The sequence below is a fragment of the Poecilia latipinna genome, unplaced genomic scaffold, assembly GCF_001443285.1.
Source record: "Poecilia latipinna isolate Pla-1442-1.1 unplaced genomic scaffold, P_latipinna-1.0 Scaffold57, whole genome shotgun sequence".
Classification (NCBI taxonomy): Eukaryota; Metazoa; Chordata; class Actinopteri; order Cyprinodontiformes; family Poeciliidae; genus Poecilia; species Poecilia latipinna.
This window is the reverse complement of record NW_015112673.1, coordinates 907,216-923,326: the sequence shown is the minus strand read 5'-3', so window position 1 is coordinate 923,326 and position 16,111 is coordinate 907,216. Positions and strand designations below refer to the sequence as shown.

The following is a 16,111-nucleotide window of genomic DNA, read 5'->3' as shown; positions in this document are numbered from 1 at the left end:
AGCCATACTGGCGTGTGCTGGCTTATTATGTTTGAGGAAGCGGGTGCGCCGGGGTGGTCATAATTTCTGTTGACCGTGTTTAATGCCGTTTATTGTTGGCACTATTGGATGGTCTGGCCTGGTCAGTCAGTGTCATTCTGTAAGATCTGAAGTCAGACAATCAAAGTGGAATAAATGGATGATTGCAACAACAAAGAAGCGGCATGGAGTTTTTTGAAGCAAGCGTCGGATAGTTTAAAATTTCCCCGCGTTATTCCAGTGCGGCCCTCATACATTTTTAGCTTTGCCGCACAAAAGAAACTTGAAATTGAATCTATGTCTCTTTATGAAGCTTTTTCTCTTTCCAACACTCCATCTTCAGCACAAAATCACAACAATGTTTCTCCATTATGCCATTTACTATCGTTCTTACCAGCGTTGCACTGAGCTCTGCAGACTCGCAGTTCCAACAGGTGTTTGCTAATTGCTGCTGCCGCTAGTCTGGAGGAGCTGAGTGGGAAGAGGCTTGGCTGGAGACCGCAGCTCTAAGACGGAGCTAATGCTAATAGCAGCGTTTCAAGGATTCCTCAGAATCAAAGCAACACTCCATATGTGATCTTGATGAGGGAATAACAGTATAACATGATGTAAAGTAAAAAAGAAAAAAAGATTTTCCAGAATAAACTGGCTCTACCTTCCTATTCTGGTCACACATTGCTGTGGGATGCCGTTCTATTGCTTAGCCAGTATTAGTCTAAATCAACCAAACACAAATTTCCACATTTTTTGTACAAAGTATTTTGAAGCACTGAAAATATTCTGCAAAGATAAACACATTTCATGATGAAGAAACCAGAGAAAATTGGTCTTGCCGGAAAACATGTGTATACAAACATGGTGACTCCAAAGGTTTTGTGTCTTCCAGACACAAAAGAAGGATAATTTGGAGTCTGATGAATAATTTCTTTAACAGGAGAAACATTCAAGATTTTAAATTTGGATTCTGTGCTTCCAGTTTAGACATTTTTTATTTAGCATCTTCTTTAGAGATTTTAAAATAAACACTCTGACAAAGTTCCCAGTGAATTATCTGACCAACCTTTTGTATGTTTCTGTATTGATTCACCTTGAATGATAAACTCTAAGTGTTTAAAGCTGGAAGGCCTCTTTACCATCACCCTAATCTGTAACTCCCTCCACATATTCTGTCATTTTCATGAATAACAATATCAGTCAGAAAAAAAAACTATTATGGCAAAAATAAAAGAAAAAAATCCTCCATCATATTTTTGGTAAGTTTTAAAAACAGACAATTAAATGTTTAAATTAAATCATAAGGTGCAAACAGCTTTTGTTTAATGTTGTGCATATTGATGCAAACAGGTTATTGCAGCATCTTGAATTTTATTGTTATTCCAAACAGGTCTGTTTGATTTTCATGTTGCACATATCCTGAATTGAACAGCATATGTGCAACACAAAAGGAGGATAATTTACAGCACAAAAGACTCCAACAAACGAATTTAACACTTTTGATCTGGTATATAGAATTGCAGCAAAGGTTGATAAGGTCATGCATGAGTGAATGAGTATCAGATGTCATCCTTTGATACAAAGATATTTTGTATTTTAGAAAACTACTTCAAAAGTAGTAGAGCTATCAGAGTGTTTATAAAAAAATTAAAATACAGCAGCTTCTGAACTGTAGTAGGGTCGGGTTTTTAGAAGTCCTTAAAAGTGGTGTAAGATCCTTTTAGGGTGGAAAATACAAGAAAGGAGAGCGGGTCTCGCATGTAGGAGGGACAGGAAATGAGGAGATGAAAGTGAGTCTGTAGACAACAACATGGACAATGACTCAGGCTTTTTTCACACTCCGATCCCCTTCACATGTTGATAGCCCCTCATCCACTCAAACACACTCATGGTCCCTTTTAGTCCCAGCCAAAATGACCTTTTTCCTTCAGTTTTTTCCTCCTAAAAGGAAAAAAACGCAGCTCTGATCCAGCACTACACTGTAAAAACATAAAATCTTACCAAGAATGTTTGATCCAGCTTCTAGTTCAAATATGTTAGTATGCTTTAAATAAGACAAACCTAACATACTTATTTTAAAGGTGACCCATTAGGCTTCCTTGAGCAGTTTGGGATAAGTCTATACAAATCATGTTTACTACATTTTTTGCACAAAATCATTCTTAGATGAGATTTTAGTCTGGTCACTTCTGCCTATTTTGAGCTCCTTTCAGAATGAGCTGCTTTAGAGCCTCTTGTTACTTTACAGCCAAATGTGCTGGCTACACACCCACAAACTCAACGTTTGCACTCACACATGAAAATGGCTGCTAACACATTATATTGCTAATATAAGGCCACACTACTTTGAAAAGCAGAAGCAGAGCCTCCTGTACAACCAACAACGGTGCAGCAAGTGATATCTGGATGGAAAGTCAACAATAAAGCTCTTCTCTTTTCCAGCAGCCATAGTACAGCATGTACAGTGATAAAACCAGCTGACCAAATGCATGGCAACTCAGGTTGCTAGGTAACGGTGCAGCGACTCAACAATCTTGATGACTGCGCATTTCAAAATGAGGAGGATTTTGAAATTACTCATTTTCCAGACAGCAAAAAAACATTAACCTATTGCCAAAAAGTGGCTTGGAGATTTTTAAAAGTGCTTTGGTATTTTTAGAAGCAGTAGAAACCATAAAGGAAGGATAAAAACATCCAAAAAGTGAATATTTCCATAGTAGGTCCCCTTTATGTCAATGATTCCTTAATATGGTGCAATAATCTGCTATTGGATCTAGTACTTTTAATCAATATTAAGGTATTATTGACTTAAAACAAGCTCCTATTTTTATTTTATTGCTGAAAAATTACTTGTGAGTTAATTTTGTCTTATTTCAAGTGAACTAAGACATTTTCAGTAGAAACAAAACCAAAAATATTTGGTAAGATTTAGTTTTTTTGCGGGGGGAAAAAAAATCACTCCAGACACATTTTAATGTTTAAATATAAATTTGTATTTACATCAATATTAACATCAAGAAACAAGGTAAGAAAACAAAACCCAACAGTATTTTACATCCTGCGATCATGATCGTGTGTTTTCCAGATTTGCTCCTGCGACGTCAAAAGAAGAGCAACGTTCCCTGTTTTTAATATTTATTTTTCCTCAATTCCAGCCTGTTGTTTTGACATGAAAATAACACGAATCATGGATAAAACCTCTTCTCCAACTCAAAAGGACATTCTTAATGAATGTAAGCACCACATAAAAATCAACTGGCTGTAAGGTTCACAGAAAGACAAAGATTTAAATCACCCCAGCAGAACCGGAACTATACAGAATCCAACTTTTGCTCCCCTTACATTAAATGCAACAGTAAAAAAAAAAAAAACAAGAAAACAAACACAATCTACTGAGCTGTTTCTATGCACTGCAGGATGACAAACAGAAATCTTTGGACTGAGCGTGTGTTCAAAGGTAGATTCCTCAGCAAAAACCTCCACAAGACAAAAAAAAAAACAAAAGAGATTATGGATGAAATTATGGTCTAAATTCCTCCTTTTGTAGCCTGAATTTGAGTTAAAACTACGATTTTTGAAGCACGTCAGGAGAGGATTGACTGGCAAGAGATCTGGGCCCACAGAACAACACAATCATGTGTCACCTCTTTTGCTGTATAGACATATTTCATTGTTTTTTTTATAATTCTTATTTTTTTAAAAGAAAAATAACTTATTTAAAAAAGCGTAACAACCTACTAGCACCTGTATGCTTCAGACTACATTCTAGGAAAATAGGAAGAGGGTTCATGGTTTAAGGATTATTAGAAATAAAAAAAGTGCTTCCAGTCAGCGGGAAAATGGCAGTATATCAAAGAAATATACATGTACTGCTTCCAAAAAACAGGCATTATCCTCCCAATTAATGTATCGAAAAGAAGAGCTGACCTATGACGGAATAAGAAAATTACACCTTTAAATATTAAGCCTTACAATCTGTGCAAAAAACAGTATGTGAGCTAGAAAAGCATAAATATATTTATATATAGTACATTTGAAGCATATTTACAGATCACATTTACAGAAAAGAGGAATAAAATGTTCCAAACAAGACATCGAGCTTAATACTGCAGTACCGATCTTTGGGTGAACAGTGCGTCAGTGTTGTCCTCAGAGGGAAACTGGGAGGAAGGATTATTGCTCAATATTTGAGTCCAATACGATCATCTAGCACTTTGTTTTGTAGTGTGAGTGGATCTAACTTCTGTGAAGATAATTAGCTTAGTTAGACTGGATTTGCAGCTCTGAGCTTTCTTTTTTTTATCTTTACAACTTTAAAAGATCAGATTTTAGCTTCTGACTGGCTCACCACTGATTTGTCTTGGTGAGGTGTAAAACAGTCTGGGTTTTTTGTGCATCTCTATTAGATGAATGTGTAGTTTTAATTTTTTTAAATATATTTCTATAAGGAATCTCGAGGACGGATCCACATTTTGCATGAGTTGTGCAGGACCGGCATGGTTGCCATGAAGTGGTTTATTTAAACTTGTCGAGAAATACCTCAATTTATAGTCATCATTAAATTGCAAAAAGATCACTTCAAAAAGGAAAATTACCCTTTTAGGAGCAATTTTAAAATCTTAATTCATCTTCTTATAAACACAACTCTTCTCTGGTTCCCTCTGAGGAGCAAAACCTGCAAAGTTGACCCAATCTTAAAGAATGTGAATAGAAAAAAAAGAAGAGGAAATTTCTGAGGCTATTTAGTAATTCATGAATAAAGGCCTCTAAATTGCCACAATCCGTTTGATGTTGGCTTTCCTTAAAGTGCAACGAGCCAACGGGTTAGTTCGATCCTACTCAGCGGCATCCTGGACGACGAGACGATGTGCTACTTCTTAATAACATTCATGTGAGCGTCACAACCCGACGGCTCTTTAGCTGCTGGTCGTGTCTGCAGGGATCCGCCGGGAGCGGCAGAGCGATGGCGGATGGAAAGTTCAGAATCGACATTTTTACATCTGAATATAGCTTCGTGATACATTCGACAAAACAGAGGCTGTTTAAATACATTTGTCCATATAATGTAGCTTCACCGTTTGGTCCAAGGAAAGGATATACTGAGGAACACTGGCTGCTCAGGAAGGGAGGAACATTGAATTCATGTCTGTGCATGATGGATAAACAGTTTGTCAGATTTTTAGGAAGGCTGTGTGTTTTCATGTGACAGTCTGTCTTGTTTCTCCTCCGGCGGTGTGGCTGACATTACTGGCCATCATTCCAGAGGGAAGTTCACTCCCCCGTCTGGTGGGAATGTGGCGCTACACGGAGGATCATAACACGCCTCGTTTATTTCCACACACACTGCAGCGCAGAAGCCGTCTGCCAAATCTGGGTGGAGATCACAGTGAGACGAAAGCTTCTGGCGTGTCCATCAGCAGTATTTCTGGATCATCAGGGGGAAGAGAGCAGAGCGTGAGCATTTAAAGAGAAACCCACCAAGAGAAACACGCAGAGTTCATCGTAAAGCAGCAAAGATCATTGATTCCTGTATCTGAAGAAAAATGATTGTCATGCTGAGATGTAGCAAAAAAAAAGACAGAAATTAGATATTTGAACATTTTTTTTTTATCCAAGCTTAAAAAATTGATCCCTTTGTTAAGAAAGATTGAGACCAAGAAGACATTTTTAACTATCAATAACAAGTGTCTCCAGAAAAACAAGTAACTTTCAAACACTTTGGCTGAAAATCATAGTGAACCAACTAATGTTTTTCAATAAAAATATAATTATAAATGCAGGTTTTAGCAGTTTTTTCATGTCATGGAGCCATGGAGCTTCACAACAGAATTAGACTAAAAGTACAAATAAGATTTATTTATTTGCTCCTGTGTGACAACAGAAATGTGTTTGTTAATATCATTATATTATCCAGGCAGGATTTATTGTTTTTCTAGTCACTTTTAGTGTATGTGACGCAAAAACGGATTTTAAATTAAAATGTATTATTCGCATGTTTTAGTTATGAAGAGCAGGGGGACAACAATAGATCCCTGTGGCACTCCTCTTGCTGAAATCCTCCTGAGATGCATTCAGATGTGTAAACCATCCTCAGACTAAACATTAAATAATGTCCTTTAAGTATTGAGACTCCCACTCTTTGCACATACCTGATCAGGCCCCATAGGCATGCGGCCCATCACCATGGGGTTCATCCCCATCTGTCCCATGTGACCGCCTCCTCCGCTGGCCGGCATGCCGCCGTTCATCATCATGCCTCCGTACTGCCCGGGATTTCCCTGCTGCCCGAACTGCTGCTGACCCAGCGGTGCCTGCGGCCCGAACTGCTGCTGAGGGTATGAACTGGAGATAAAAAATAAATAAATACAGACAGGATTTTAACTAGGGGTGCATTCACACCAGCCATGTTTAGTTCGCTTTAGTAAAACTGCAGTTCGGTTTGATTGGGGAGGTGCTCAGTCGAACTCTGATCCACCTACAAACCTAGATCTCAGTGAACTCCAGAGACTGCTCCGAAAGCAGGAAACAAAGGGCATTCTGGGTAAATACATGCAAAACAAACGCTTCAGTCTGCCGATAGAGGAATGGCTTATGGTTTTCTGATCAGTTGATCCTACAGCTGATCAAATCTGATGCTACTCGCGTTTTGTTTACATTTTGTGAAGGAGGAAGTTGCACTCATGTCTTCTTCGGTGGTTTCTGGTGCACAGGTGAGGGGCTAAACAGGTTTTTCCAAAGGGTTTGGTTTGTTTGACACAGTGCAGTGGGAAATTAAGCCAGCTGAAAATGTAACAAACGTTGCAGCTTTGGTCCCCAATCAAACCAAGTCTACAGGACTAATCAGTGAAAAAACATGAGGAAAACTTTAAAATAAGTGATGGTGTCGTACCTGTTGCGTCCCATGCTGCCCTGTGTCCAGCCTTTCATGTCAGCGCCTGGGTACATAGGTCCCCCCTGTGAGTGCTGTTGCATCATGGGGTTTTGAGGCCCCATACGGCCTGGCATCATGGCGTTAGGCGGACTTCCACCTGATGGGCCAAAAGAGGGGTCACCTTGCTGGGTCATGCCTGTTGAAAAAAACCCTAAACCTTCAGCTCTCTCCTTCTACACACCGAAAATATCAAGCATCAGACACCAAAGACAACATTCAACCTCATTAGGTTCTCTGTGAATAATTAGTTTTACCAAAAGTTTGCTGCACAGCTTAGATCCGCCACAAGGGAGCAGCAGCATTCACTAAACTCACCGTAGCTCCCACCGTAGCCGAACTGCTGCGGTCCTGGCTGGCCCATGTTTGGCCCCCCCATGGGGCTGTCCATGCCCCCGGGAGCCGTGACGTTCGGAGGCGGGCTGAACCCCCCCGCAGCTGCTGCAGCAGCTGCTGCCGCCTGCTGCTGCTGCTGCTGCTGTTGCATCAGCATCATCATGCGCTGCCTCCTCATGTGCAAGTTGACAACGTCTCGGTTACGCTGAACCATCATCTGAGCATTTAGGAAGCCCTGCTGCACAGAGCAGATGTAATATTGTGTTTACTCTGATGTTTTGGTTATGTTCTGATTTGAATCATTTGAAGGAGACATTTGTCATGTGGAAATCATATTTATCCTATTTATTGGTAACATTACCATAAATAGTCTTTATTTTTGAGATATTCCAAAAGTAATTTTATAACCTACCTGTCCTCCCATGCCAGGCTGCATACCAGGCCTCATGCCAGGGTTTCCTCCTGGGTTCTCCATCTTCATCGCCATGCCCTGCCGTGTCTGATTCATAAACTTGACAGAAAATAAAAAATAAAAATAAACATTAGAAAATAGAGGAAATAACATATTTATACTTTCTGGCAATAAATTAGTCCAAAAGAGTAATGTAAAAGATGTTGGGTTTTTTTTTTCTAAAATCAAGCAATAGATTACAGTATACAGGGACAGGATAGTTGCAGCTAATCATGATGGTACAACTAAATACAAAAATGCAAAACAAAAATTTAATGCATAACCATGTACATTGGATAATTAAAAAAAACGTCTACTGATTTAATCAGGAAAAATAAATTAACAAAACAATTATCAGCCTTTAAAGTAATCAATTTAAATTATTGTTTAAAAATAAAACCATGGATGGACAAACAGACAAACGGATGGATGAATAGATGAACATTTTTCAAGCTCTACTTTCCTTCTTCCTACTTATTCAAACCTGAATAATAATCTAAATTAATTGCACCATTTTCCAGACTGACTGACACCTAATTTCTTTTCAATGTACCTATTTTAAATTTCCACTGTTTTTTAAAACAAAACTTAATACCATTTAGCTTGATACTTACTGATCACTTACTTTTTTCACACCCAGAATTAGCAAAGAAATTGTTCGTTGTGAATGTCAGCTTAAAGCTATTATTGTTTTCTTATTTTGTAACGAGCCCCTTGAACATGAGATGGTAGGAGTCAATAAATAAAATAAAAATTAAAACAAGCTTATAGTGAAATCTCCCAAAGCTGTAACTGATTGGTGCGTATGTTCAGCGTGGCGTCCTACCTGCTGTCCCTGAAGCCGCTGCTGCAGCTGCAGCCTCATGGGCTTGTTGGCGTTCATCATCCTGGGTCGCATCATGTTGGCTCTAGGATGCCCCATGCCGCCCATCCCACCCATACCGGGAAAGCTCCCGCCTTGGCCCATCGGTGAGAGCATGGGCCCAAACCCGGCCTGCTGGCCCTGTCCCTGCATGGGGTTCCCTCCGTAGCCAGACTGCATCGGCATAGCAGGGGGTCCGGGATAGCCTGCTCCATACAGAGGCTTTTGGTCAAGCAGCATGGACGGGTCCTGTCCTCCAAAATGCTCCAGCTGCTGCTCTGCTCCCTGGGTCTGCAGCACACAAGACAAGGAGGACAAAGACAAGTTTGTCAAACTTCTCAGTTTAATTGATTCATCTCCGCCTGGTCGGCTCGGTAATTGCCTTTTTCTAAGCAGCACAGACGGACTCCTTAAGGCTCATCTATCTCTCTTCAGTGAGACGACAGTCTGGACACACTGAGTCATGACTGAAATATCGAATGCAAAAATTAATATGACGGTCTGTCGTGACTCACACTATGACAAATAATCTTTTCTCCCCCATTGCAGCACTTTCAGGGAGCGCTACGCTGCAGAGTGTGGCTCTTTCTGACATCTTACCTGGCTGACAAGGTCTGGGATACCGAGAGCTCGGTCTATCTCCTCCAGAGCGATGCCGTCGGTGTTGTTCAGCAGCGAATCCAGCTGGTCCAGAAGCGCCCTCTCATCACTCTGACCCTCACTGGTAGTGGGAGGGATCAGAAGGTCATCTAACGGGTTGCCAAACTGGCGTCTGCATCATGCAAACAGAAAAAAAGACAAAGGTTTGAATCACGGCTGTCAATTAGATGTGAATGCAAACTATAGCTTCCATTAAAACATTACAAATTTGTGCTAAATTCTTTTTAAAAATAGTGTGCTAAAGATTAAAAAAATTATTTTGTAACTGCAGTGTTTCCATTAAATTAGAAACACAATTAAAGTCACATGTGAATAAGTTTGCTCAACCATGTCAAATCAGTATCTTCCTACCACTTCCTGTCATTTTCTTTGTCATTTCTGTCAGTAGTAATAGTAGCCAGTAGTTGTTGATGCGAAAAAAGTTGCAGTTTGGCGAAATACACAAATTTTGACACAGCTGATAAACCACCTCATTCTAGTGTTCAAAATTGCCGTGTTTCCATTAAGCAAATTTATTTTCATATTTCCAATTATACGGTCAATGGAAACGCAGCTCATGATAAACGATCCACTGACCTGTTTCCCTCCATGTTCATCATGGGTTCGTGCCAGGATGGGGACTGGCTGGGCTGGCCCTGCTGGCTGAAGGGGCTCATACCCATGCCCATATCCGAAGAACCTCCTAAACCAGTAAAGAAAGACAAACGAAGTTAATGGTGAGCAAGAAGCAGAGGTTATAGTAGAGATTCTGCAACAAAAGTCCAATTTCTGCAAAAATATGCAAGAATAAAGAGAAAACGGTAGGACTTTCAAACCATGATACACTAAATGATTCATAAATGGATTATTGGAGCCTGTGAATCAATTAGAAATACAATTTCACCCTCTTTTATTGTTCATTTTCCTACTCTATTGTTCACCTTTAACCTGTGGAAACAGTTTCTGACCAACATGAAATAAACGTTGAAGGTTTCCAAAAAGTTTCAGTACCCAGAAATGCATCTTTACTACTGAGCCACTGGGTTGGATACCAAGATTTCAATCTCTCTCAGATTCTCATTTTTTTTTACTTTGCATCACCACAAGGCAACAGTTTGAGCAGCGTACCCATTTCCATGAGCTGCTGCTGCAGCATCGACCTGTTGCCCGGCACGCTGTTGGAGCGGCTGACCGTGGGTCCGGACATCACGCTCTTCCCGTTGTTGTACTCCATGCCTGGGCGCATCATGGACGGATGTCCTGCTGAACTCACAGGGCTGGTGCTGGAACGGGGCTTCCAGTCCCCGGAGCCCCCCATGGGAGACCTCTGGGGGCCTCCGCCTCTATTCATTGGTCCTGGATATGCACAAATGACAGAAGAGCATTGGTTGGAATTAGGATTGCAAGTTATCAATCAATGAGTTAAAATTGACTGATCTTATCCATCGACTGATGATTAACTGATAAGCGTCCATTTTCTTTTCTCTTGTATCAAGAGGGCCGACCATATTCCCATAAAAACAGAAAGCAACTATGTGACAAATATGTGACACACTTAATTCCCCATGAACAGAAGTATTGACTGTGGTTGCTCTTGAAAAAAATGTTAAAACTTCACTCCATGAAGTGCATTATTTAACTCACAATCAACCTTGCTTATTGGCATCATGTTTCTTTTTCACCACTTAAGTTTTCTCTACTATGTTTTTTTTGCCATCACATCCTCGCCTTCGTAACACACCAGTAACTTTTGTTTGAAAATTTGACGCAGCTTGAAGTTTTCCAGCTTGGCTATTTCCCTGCCATCTTTATTTCTGTATCAACTGGCTGCGCTTAAGAATGACCAGCGCTGCCCTCTGCTGGTTGGCCATCAATCTACAACAATAAATCGTTTTTGCGTCCCTAGTTGTAATCATTGATCTGTAGGTCCAACTGTATTAGGATTTGGAGTTCCAGTATCATGCTGGGCTATGACTTATCCCAAAATGATTGGAGATCTATTTGAACCCACACTTTTTCAGATTTTTATTAATAAAAGACTGTTTGTGTGTGGTTGATTACAAGTTAATTGAATCCGAGAGCAGATAGAGAGAGAGGCAAAGAGACAATAAAGAGGAAATCTGCAGAGACACACACCCATGTTTCCTGGGAAGCTGTCTGGGCTGCCCATCATGTTCTCCTGCTTGATGAGCATTGGACGTCTTACAGCTCCTCCAGGTCCACCCAGTGGCTTCCCATCCATGGACATGGTCCTCTGGAAGGGCCCTCGAGGGCCTGGACCCATTACTGGACTCCCTGGACAGAGCAAGCAAAAAAAAAGAGAGAAAAAAACCTTTTCAGAAAAACCGTGCCTTGCTTATATATTACACACATACAACATCGTAATTACAAAAGAATTACTAATCCTTGCAATTTTTTTCACCTTAAAACTAAATACGTTGGTCTTTTCTATTGTTTTTATAGGAGATAAACTAGAAAAGTAATACATAATTGCCAAGTGGAAGGTAAATACTAAACAGCTTTCGAATGTTTTTAGAAATTAGAAAAAGTCTTAAAATGTGGATTTAAACCTCGCTAGAATGAAATCATATAAAATTAACTGCCTGAAAATAACTGAGCCAACTAAAGCAGGATTTACAACTAACGCATCTGACTCTGAACACATCATCCCCACTACACGGTGGTGGCAGCATTATGGTGTGGGATGACATTCCTCTATACAGTTGGAAATTTATTTGAAGCCTCACTTTTTGAGACTTTTATAAATAAAAGACTGACAAAATGTGTCATTTTTCTTCCACTGTTGGGTGATTAACACAACTGATTGTGATTTGAAGCAATAAAATTCCAATAAAATGTAAAAATGAATTGGGGTTTGTTTATATAACATGGCAAAAAAAGAAGGATATGAATACTTACGGCGTATATACATGACATGCACTCACTCTCATTTTAACACCGCTGCATTTACACACACTTATTTATACAAATAAGGAAGACATAATTAATTTTCTGTACCATAAACTGAGTAGCAATGCAATTTTAAAACACATTTCAACATTACATGTACATCTGCAAACAAGAATTTTCTCAAACTAAAATGCTGTAATCCAGTAGGACCGATTATAAACCAGAGAACAGGGCTAGTTGTCTCTTTCAATTTATGTTAAATCTGTTTTTTCAGTTTTATGGGTATAAAAGTACCAGCTTCAAAAAGACACGACTGAGAAAGACATGACATTTGCTTTAGGAAGAAAGCGATCCGAAAAGACAGCCTCTGATGGTGCCAGATGCAGTTTCAGTGGCATTTTGTTTTGATATCATCACATGTGATGTTACAACACCCACCCTGTGTGAAACTGTCACTTCTCATAGTTATTTAGTGCTTGAACCGCTTACCCTGCAGGCCGTCATCAAGGCACCCCTGTGGTTTGTTTCCTGCGTTGTTTGCCCCGGCACCTCCGGTCTGATCGGGGTAAAAGTCGGAGCTTGAACCCCTGAGATCGCCCAGAATAGACTCCAGGTTGTGCAACTACATTTTAAAAATGGAGCAGTTGTTTTTATTTTTGTAAATATCAATAAAAGTCCTCATCATTTAATAGAGATATGCTCTTACATCATCAGGAGGTTCTGATTTGATCTTGCTCTCGGCATGCTCCGCCGCAGGGCCGCCGCCGGCTCCAGGAAGACCTTTCCCTTCTAGATCTTCAACTTTGGGCTTCACATCCGCTTGTTCTTTGGAGTCGTCCTTGTTGAGGAGATAATGGAGGAGAGCGTGGGTCTTTTCCTTTTTTGGGCTGTGCTGCTCCTGTTTGGGGTCCGCGATCAACCCGGGGCCCGACCCGGCCGCCGAGCTTCCAGCTGCACCTTCGCCGCCCTCCTGGCCTCCGAGCGTCACTTTCCCCGTCGCCTCCGCTGTGATCTTCGCGACTTCATCCGGAGTGTTGCCGTTCTGAAGAAGCTTGTGGAGAATCTTGTGCTTCTCCTGCAGTGACCCAGTGTAGTGAGCCGAGGCCGATGCGCCGCCCGGGCCGGCCACCAGCCCCACGCCGCCGCTGGCGGAGGAAGAAGAGGAGACACCTGTGGAGGAAGGGCTGGTCATCCCGCCGGTGGCTTCCTTGCTGTCCAACCCCGCTGGAGCGCCGCTGCTGCTCAGTGGAGGGGGTCCGGCGGGCCCCGTAGGTCCGCTTCCACTGATCCCAAGCTCCTCGGTTGGGGAAGTCAACAGCTGCAGCAGCTTCTTGTGTCCTTTGCTGTCCGGCAGCCTCCGAGGCGGGTCGGCGCCCGCCGTCCCCGCATCGCCGCTCGCTTCGCCACACTCCTTAGCTGCTGTAGCTGCCTGGCTGTCCGGTCGTTCTGCAGAACTCTCCGCCTGAGGATGCTGATGGTGATGGTGGTGCACCGGGAGGTGGTGGTCTCCGGGTCCGGGCCCCAGGCCGCCGGCCGGACTTTTGGAGCCATCTTGTCCTGGTTTAGCTTGATGACTGGGCTGGGAGGAGGAATGGATGCTGGGAGAGCTGTCTGGTTTGTGGGCTGCTGAGGGCGACGTCAGAGTGGAGGGGAGCGAGCTCCCGACTCCCTCGCTGATGGCCTGGAGAGCATTCAGAGAGCTGCTGGAGAAGGAGCAGGTGTTTCCTCCTGCTCCTCCTCCACCGCCGAGGCCGCTCATGGGAGAGTGCATTCCTGCAGAGAGAGATGCAGGTTAATGCACTATCAAAGAAAAAAAAAATCATGTTTAATGATGGTAAAACTGTTTCTAGTGAAATTTAAACATGTTTAAATGACCAAAATAATTTGTTTGGAGGTTGTTTATGAGGTTCCCCACGGTTCAATGTCAAGACCAGTGTTGTTTATTTTTGTATCTTAATAATATTTATAATGTTCTAAGCTGATAAATTTGATAAACTGCGGGTGTGGAAAGGGTTTTCAATATCAACTTCAAGTCAAGTTTTAGCTTTCTGAATTATTTTAATTTTGATTACAAATATTAAATGCATCAATGTTATTAGTTTATCATTTTATTGTTCGTTTTCCTCACACTTTAACTTATAATATTGTCACATTCCTAAAATAATGGCCTAAGTGATTTTTTTTTGCCAAAAGGGATTTTGGCAAAAAAACAACAACAACAACAAAAAAAGACTTTTGAAAGTTGACGACATGGGGAAATATGTCTTGTTCTGCTGGGAGATTATTTCACTGATAACTATACTTTTTCATCAATATTAAGGAATTATTGACTTAAAACAAGCTCCTGTTTCTTGCTAAAATGTTACTTGTAAGTTAGTTTTGTCATATTTCCAGTGTAACACAATATTTGCAATAGAAAATAGACCAATAATACTTGGTAAGATTTTGCTTTTGCAGTGAAAATTCTTCCTTTTTCAAGTTTACTGCATTCAAATTTTAGGTTGTTGGTAGATTATGACATTTTTAATATTCAGTGTAAAATGAAAGGTTATTTGTTACTTGTTATTAGTATTTATGACCTGAGAGAATAATTCATATAAAAAATCCTTCAGGATCTGACTAATGCATGAAAATCAGTTTAAAAAAGTGAACTTCTGCCTGTATCTTATTTTACTTCCAGTCCAAAATCACTTTAAGTCAACAATTATCGCTTAATATTAATGAAAAAGTACTAGTTATAGGTGAACCAGACATTTTCCCATATTACAGGTTAAAATGTTAGAGGAGTGATGGAGAAATGTCATTTTAGTCATCATCAGTATAAATCCTTACAAGTGTGGGGAAGAAATTGTTTGGAAGGATAAAATAAAATAAAATAAAAAATTGTTTCCGTCTGATTCTTATTTTATTTCCAGTCCAAACTAAAGAGATAAAATTAAATCAGTAAAAAAAAAAAAAAATCCTACCTCCAGGTGAGAACTGGTTGGCCCCCATCTTCGGGCTTACCCGGTTCCGGGGGGACATCAGCAGTCCCTGCTGGGGGCCGCCCATCCTGGGGCTCCCTGACGGACTGTTCATCCCGCTGAGCCCGAAGCCTCCGGCGCTCTGGAACGGGGGCTGCTGCTGCTGCGGGTGCTGCTGCATGCCCGGCCCGGGGTGATTCATAGGACCCATCTGACTCATCTGATTCATGTGCCCCACCTGATTCATCTGATTCATCTGCATCATGCGGCTGCCCAGGCCTCCGCCACCACTTCCTCCTCCGCCGTTGCCTCCGTACACGGAGCCGCCTCCCATCGGACCCATGTGGCCCATGTGGCTCTGCTCGCTCATGCCGAAGCCCCGGTTCATGCCGCCCATTCCTCCCATCCCCATCCCGCCGCCTGCATTCACGCTCATCTGGGGGTTCATGTTGGCGCTACCCATCCCTTGTTGCCTCATGTTGTTGGGCATCATGTTGCCGCCTGGTGCCGGGCGGTAGCCATTGGGTTCCCTACGTTGGAAAAACAGCAAAAAAAAAGTTTGGATAAATGGGAAAACCGTGAGAACGTTGAGGTTAAGCACCAAGTATTACAAAACTATTCGGTAACATTTATTTGAGGGAGTGTGAATAACACTGCCATGACATATGACATAAGCACGAATGCTTATGATGTTACCATGAATTCTGCAAATTATAACCATTTTAATGTAAAGCTGCATTAGAAGTTGCATGAAAAGGGTCAACTTTGAATTGTTCATTAAATAATGACAATGTTACTTTGAAACTTGCATTAAAAGTGTCATTATTTATTGAATGTGACTTCATGATAAAAACAATCACAAATAAAGTGTTGCCAACTAGTCATACTCAAACATTTATCTTAACAGTCTATGATTGGTGCTCTGAGCCACATTATGCTTTCATATTTATTTTTAAATTATATTTAGTATTCCTGAATGCACCATTTGAAAGAAGGTTTATTGCAGTTTA

The 16,111-nt window shown here is 41.1% G+C and overlaps 1 protein-coding gene across 3 annotated transcripts in view; it reads right to left on the bottom strand.

The window, feature by feature from the left end:
* Positions 1-3,538: 3,538 nt before the first annotated feature.
* LOC106961324 (nuclear receptor coactivator 3-like) overlaps positions 3,539-16,111 on the bottom strand; it is an 80,284-nt gene continuing 67,711 nt past the window's right edge. The window contains exons 11-23 of one of the 3 annotated variants that reach the window (XM_015054983.1): positions 15,105-15,631; positions 12,845-13,911; positions 12,628-12,760; positions 11,365-11,523; positions 10,357-10,584; positions 9,826-9,931; positions 9,190-9,361; positions 8,554-8,880; positions 7,689-7,787; positions 7,259-7,511; positions 6,902-7,079; positions 6,162-6,354; positions 3,539-5,437 (exon numbers count right to left, since the gene is read on the bottom strand). In XM_015054983.1, the coding sequence (XP_014910469.1) occupies positions 5,426-5,437; positions 6,162-6,354; positions 6,902-7,079; positions 7,259-7,511; positions 7,689-7,787; positions 8,554-8,880; positions 9,190-9,361; positions 9,826-9,931; positions 10,357-10,584; positions 11,365-11,523; positions 12,628-12,760; positions 12,845-13,911; positions 15,105-15,631 (3,454 nt within the window). In that variant the 3' untranslated portion in view covers positions 3,539-5,425. Of the gene's footprint in view, positions 5,438-6,161; positions 6,355-6,901; positions 7,080-7,258; positions 7,515-7,688; positions 7,788-8,553; positions 8,881-9,189; positions 9,362-9,825; positions 9,932-10,356; positions 10,585-11,364; positions 11,524-12,627; positions 12,761-12,844; positions 13,912-15,104; positions 15,632-16,111 lie in introns of all 3 variants that reach the window. The other 2 variants (XM_015054992.1, XM_015054975.1) reach the window with 2 other exon arrangements.